This window comes from Micropterus dolomieu, linkage group LG21, assembly GCF_021292245.1.
Source record: "Micropterus dolomieu isolate WLL.071019.BEF.003 ecotype Adirondacks linkage group LG21, ASM2129224v1, whole genome shotgun sequence".
In the NCBI taxonomy this organism is placed as follows: domain Eukaryota; kingdom Metazoa; phylum Chordata; class Actinopteri; order Centrarchiformes; family Centrarchidae; genus Micropterus; species Micropterus dolomieu.
The window spans coordinates 7,081,550-7,087,664 of record NC_060170.1 but is presented as its reverse complement, the minus strand read 5'-3'; the positions used below and the strand labels follow the sequence as shown (position 1 = coordinate 7,087,664).

The 6,115-nt window shown below is 38.1% G+C and overlaps 1 protein-coding gene across 1 annotated transcript; it reads right to left on the bottom strand.

Moving 5' to 3' along the window:
- Nucleotides 1–2,591: 2,591 nt before the first annotated feature.
- On the bottom strand, nt 2,592–5,067 carry LOC123960771 (natterin-3-like). The gene is made up of 3 exons (XM_046035711.1): nt 5,001–5,067; nt 3,865–3,958; nt 2,592–3,681 (listed from the first exon to the last, which is right to left on the bottom strand). Exons 2-3 carry the CDS (start codon nt 3,956–3,958, stop codon nt 2,597–2,599), a joined length of 1,179 nt encoding a protein of 392 aa, XP_045891667.1. The 5' UTR covers nt 5,001–5,067; the 3' UTR covers nt 2,592–2,596.
- Nucleotides 5,068–6,115: the final 1,048 nt, after the last annotated feature.

Sequence of the window (6,115 nt, the reverse complement as noted above, 5' to 3'; positions counted from 1 at the left end):
AAAGTAGGTCTTGAGCTGTTTCTTAAAACTATATGGCGGTAGCTTCTCTTATTTGTAATGGAAATTTGTTCCAAGCCATTGGTGCCTGAAACCAGAACACTGCTTCACCAAACTTTTTACTGTTCATTCTTGTTATATTAAGCAAAGCAGCACCAGAGGACCTGAGAGAGCGAGTTGGAATGTAATCAGATAAAATGTTGGATTTATAAGAAGGTGCTAAACCATGAAGTGCTTTGAAAACAAGTGAAAGAACTTTAAAATCAATTCTAAATGCTACGGGAAACCAGTGCAGAGAAGCTAAAACTGGAGTGATGTGTTCTCTCATTCCAGTTTTAGTTAAAACTCTTGCTTCCGCGTTTTGTATTAGTTGCAGTCTATTGATATACTTTTTTGGTAGACCAGTAATTAAAGCATTACAATAATCCAATAGTGAAAAAACAAAAGCATGCAATAACTTTTTGGGATCTTCCAAGTGGCGAAGGGGCCTAACTCTGGCAATGTTTCTTAAATAAAAAAAGTGGCCTTTGTAACAATATTAAAATGTGATTTAAAATCCAACTCAGAGTTAATCAGGACACCCAGGTTTTTGACAAGACTCTTTTTCTGTACAGCCAGATATTTCAATCTATTAGAAATATTTTTTTGTGTGTCATAAGAATTTCTTTCTTATTTCTGGAAATTTCCACTCATCCAATGTTCAGTTGAGAGCATTGGGGTTGTCTGGCGCAACAGATAATCATAAAAGTGAAAATTCACTCCATGATCACAGGTAATTTCCAGGTGGCAGCATGCACAGACAAAACAATAAGGGTCCAACAATGGAATCCCGTGGAATTCCTGGAAGGATATCATGTTTATCTGAGACATGGTCAGCAAGACTGACCAAATAACTTCTGCCAGTCAGATATCAAACCATGATAGGGCAGTGCCAGAGATACAAATCCAGTTCTCAAGGCAATCCAGAAGAATATAGAGGTCAACTGTATCAAAGCTGTCAGATGAATGAGTATGAGGGTGGAAACATTTTTATAATGAGAGCTGACCCTGAGGTCATTGACAACCTTTACAAGTGTTGTTTCTGTGCTGTGTCCCTTTCTAAAACCTGACTGAAATTTACTGTGGATCTTGTTCTCTGTTAAAGAATTATTTAATTGTTTATCCACTGCCTTTTCCATAATTAGAACAACGATAGCTGAGGTTATGGAGATGTCTGTTTTGCAGGTCATACACCAAAGTGTTGGATAAATTCATATCTTGACCTGACGATGGTGCCACATAACAAGTCAGAGGATCACCAAAGTTATTACAGTTCATCCTGAGGGAAATAAATGTCTAAACCAAATTTCATAGCAATCGACCTCCTAGTTAGATTAAAATCTGTACCAAAGTTTTGGACTGGCCTACATTTCCATCCCTAGATCCATGCAGATCTGACCTTGGGGAATATATTGAGAATGAAACGTGGATTGAAATTTATGTATGTATCTGTATCTAATACTGTATATGTATTATAGTAGTATTTATACCATCAGACACATTCATACTTGGAAAGAATACCCATGGAAAATAATTAATAGATATTTTCCAACCCCAAAAGATGGAGTGAAAAACAACCTATAAACTAGGCTTAGTCTGATAAAATAAATAATGTTTTGGAGGTTTCATTTCAAATGAATTGCAATAGTTTGATCCTTACATTGTCAACCTTGCTAAATATTCTTTTGGTTATGGAAAGCAAATGCATAACTGCACACTGGCTTTGTGAGGATACACCTATACCTATTACAACTGTAAAATTACTTACACAAGGAAGTGAATAAATTAAATTTATTGAATAGGCCTATTAAATGCAGTACAACTGAATAATGAATGTTTATGTCAAGTCTTAATACTACTTCAACATGTTGTAAATCTGTTCACCTTTTTTATCATGAATTTCTTTTTTACTGTCAATTTTCTTTTTTTTATGATCATGTTAACTCCTGGCAACTACATTTGTTAATTTTCTTTTTCCTATGAGCAAGTAAAACCCTAAGTTTGTTTAGATCTTCATAAATTCAAATACAATTGGTTAATATGTTTGGTTTGTCAGAGGTAAAAGTAATAATTGTTCAGATCTCTAAATTATCATTACAACAAACTAAAATGTTTCAGTTCTGCTCTCAAAATTCTAATTTTTGAAAGAAATCCCTTTCAGAGCCCAATTTAGTATACATTGTTTATTTTTTATGGAAACGTTTTATCTGCAATGTAATCAGTAGTAGTCCAGCTGTCAGATCAAACTCAAAATGTACTTAAGTGCAGCACTGAGTAAATGCTCTGATGTTCGTGTATGTTGTGAATGTGAAATCAGTTTCATGTGCTGGTAAAGAAGAGGGATGCTTACTGAGATAATGGACGTTAAGAAAGTGCCAAATGATTTTATTTTAATATGTATTTTGAACAATTGAAAGTTGTCTTTTAGACACCAGTCGACAGAAAAGCTATTTTCCATTTTCCACACAACATGAAGGTGGCATTATTTTTATTATGACACATTTGCATTCAATATCATAAAAACCAGATAGAAAATATCTTCTGTTGTGTTTTCAGTCTTTTAGGGACAAGGCTTGGCGTCGGCCACAGGTTCACAGCGGTCCACCACAGCACGGACTTCTCCGATCTGGACTCCGTCATATGTCCCCATTATGGACGTCCACTGGGTCTCTCCGTTGCGGTAGGTGCGGCCAAGGCGAGCTGTGTAGGGGATGTCGGCTTTGATCTTGCGTCCCTCCATACGAACTTTGCAGGAGTGGTTTGGTGGGACAGTGAGCTCCACGGACACGGAGTGACTGAGGGCCTCCACAATGGTGGTTCCCCTGGAGAACTGGAGTGTCTTCTCACCGCTTAGCTCAATGCCCCCGGAGCCGATGAGGGGGATTTTAGCTGTAATGCTGGCTGTGATACCCAGCATGGTGGATCGGCCTATGTTCCAGGTGGTCTCCACCTCTGAGGTCTTTGAGATGGTGACTGTCTTCCCCACGGCCTGGCACTCATTGTTGGTGACCCCAGAGATGCGCATGGTCTCAGGAGGATACTGGAAAATGGCGACCTCATCAATTGCGTACTTGACATCAGTTATGGTCTGGGTGTAGGCATCCCTGTTGATGGTCAGGACCTGGTACTTCTTGTACCAGTACTCATCACCTTCCCAAGGCAGGAAGAAAGCTTCAAACTGAGGAACAACCTTTCCGAGACCATACTTGTTCTTTCCAACATAGATGCCAACCCCAGGGCAGGTCTTGACTGAATATTGGGGCACTGAACCGTAGGAACCTTCTTTCCACTCCAAAAACTCAAAGTTGTCTTTGTTGGCTAGGATCTCAAATTCGGGGGCGTAGTACTCACGGTCTCCATAGGGGTAGCGGCAGTATGGCCCCAGGTTAGGGTTGTAGAAGCCAGCCTCGCACTTGTACTTGCAGACGTAATCGGTGCGCTCAGTGTAGCCATTGTAGATTGCAACGGCTCCGTTGGGCAGAGAGCCTTCCCAGGTCAGCCACTCCAGGTTAACGTTATCACCAAACATGGAGGAGGACGGTAGATTCTGCTGCTGCTCCAGGTCAGCAGGAGTCAGAGGCCCTGACACCACTTTACCAGTGGGTTCAGGCACTAGGTCCTCCAGCTCTGGGTTGAGTAGGGAAACTGTGGAACAGAGACAGACAGAAAGTTTACATATTAAACCACACCGCACATCAAGTCTGGAAAACCTCTGCTTCAGAAACTGTTTACCCTGCATGGTTAGATATATACTACAGGTGTAACGCAAATCTGTATCTGTATCTGTAGCTTATTATGTCACAAACATGAAATATATAAAATGTTTACCTTTTCTGTGCAGTGAGCTCTTCTTCACGATGTCCTGCAGACTGGCTGAGGACAGAGCCAGCAGGGCCAGCAGCAACAACACTGACAGCTTCATCTGGAGTTTAAACACGAAAGCCACACTTTGACTGTATGTTCTCCTCATAAAATAGCACCCTTTAAAAACAGAACATTTAACAAACAGGATCCAAACATATCTATTTATCTATTTTGTCCTGACAAAGAATCTTCATTTTTGGCATTAGAGTGGATCACCCCGTCATTTCCTTCGGGTTGAACAACAGAGACAAAAGCACCATCATCAAAATACCAAATGGGCCCAAATCTTTTGGGACATAATCAATATTTTGCAATAGCAAGAATTCTCTATGTATTTCTATATCAGTTAAAATCAGTAAAAACGACACTCTGATGGTGATGGATAAGACACCTTTGGTGTGAGAGACCCAGGTTCACTTCCCCACTGTGACCCATCTACCATTGTGTCCCAGAACTTAACCCCTCGTTGCTCCTGAGGCATGCGACCTCTGACATGTATTGCAATTGTAAGTCACTTTGGATAAAAACATCAGCTAAATGAATAAAAATGTAAATTACATACCAAAGGCATTAAAGGAGTTACTTTCTATGTGTGTGTGTTAAGTTTTATTCTTTAAGTCTTTTTTCTAATCATTATTTTTGACACAACCTTAGGAGCACGCCACATTACATTTCACCACAGATATTACTTATATATGTGAAAAATAAACTTTGAATCCTCTGAATGTTATAAGAACATATAATGAGAATAATAACTTCTGCTAATAACTTAAGTAGGAGTAGGTGGGGTTTTTTCTGAAATGGTTTAGATAAAAAAACAAAAACATTTTAATTATGAATTATAATTTGTTACAATATATAAAATGTAGTTATTCCTAATTGAATTAGGGGTTCAATTAGGAAGTGTGTAGCAGAGCATGCATTTAACTTTAATTTTCTATGATGTAACATAGCAGATTTTCTCTAGGAGACATTTGATAAAGCCAAGTCCTAACATGAAAACTGGAATAAATTATACAAGAATCGTACTATATATTCCATTTAATTACTATAGATTATTGAAGATTGAAGGTGAAAGGTGAAAAGAAACTAGCACTCACCCCTACAGTTGATCCCCACTGAGTCCACAGCCAGTCATCTCAAGGTTTATATATACTGGTTTATGACTGAAATAAAGCAGACTGTGCACTTTAGTTCTGCTTGCCATCAATAAACATTAGTTGGTGCAGTTGACTTGTTAACAGCTGAGGACGACTGATGGTTTTCTTGTTTTGTCTTTCTCAGACTAAAATCGGACTAATTTTTCCTAAAGTTACTTCTTCATTTCTGTTAGTTTGTCTATTCCTTTCTCTTCAAAAAATGTATTCAGGGATGGGAAAAGATACATCAAAATGTATTTTGAAATAAAATACCAAATACCCTAATTTTAAGTGTGTCAAAATAAACAAAAATACTTTCCTAAGGTACCATGAAATCACTTTGCAAACCTTCTCTCTCCTCGCCTATTTGATCTATCCCTTAGTTGAGTACACTGATTTAGCTGATTAAGTGGGCAATGTTGGAGAGCAACAGCTTTTCTGTCCCTGATCGCCGTGCAATAAATCTGATGCAAGCAGTTAACAGATCAAATCTTCACATATACCTGTGATCATCCAGATGAAGGTTAATTTTAAAGTAACCAACAGTTTAATGTTTAACAGTTTGCTAATGACTCACAAATTTATTTTAATTTAGTTAGCCGTTGTTTGGTAGTGAGGGGCCTACTTAGCAACATCTAAGTTACAAAAAACATGAGTGGTGAATCAGTTGACAAACTGCTGTTAAATGGCTTTGCATTACAACTTTGGTTGTTATGAATAAATCAGGGAGTGCATTTGTAAAATAAAGGACTTGTGGTGGAAACCAGTCTGGTTTGAATCAGGTTTGGAATATCAGCACAGGTGTCAAGGAACAACTGCTATTATTAGTTGGTTAACTGGGTGCATAAAACACTTTTAAGTCTTTTCCTTAACCTTAAAATGTTCAATTAATTATTTAAGATTTTCTCCTTATCTTGGTCGTATACTTAAGGAAGCCCTTAATGTTAGTTAAACCAATGCACAAAAGACCTTAGCAACCAAAGTAAGGACAAAATCCTAAGGTACCTCCGACTCTAGCTTCACACAACATGCTGGAAACTTAGATAAACTCCCTCTACAATGTTACAGTAATATTT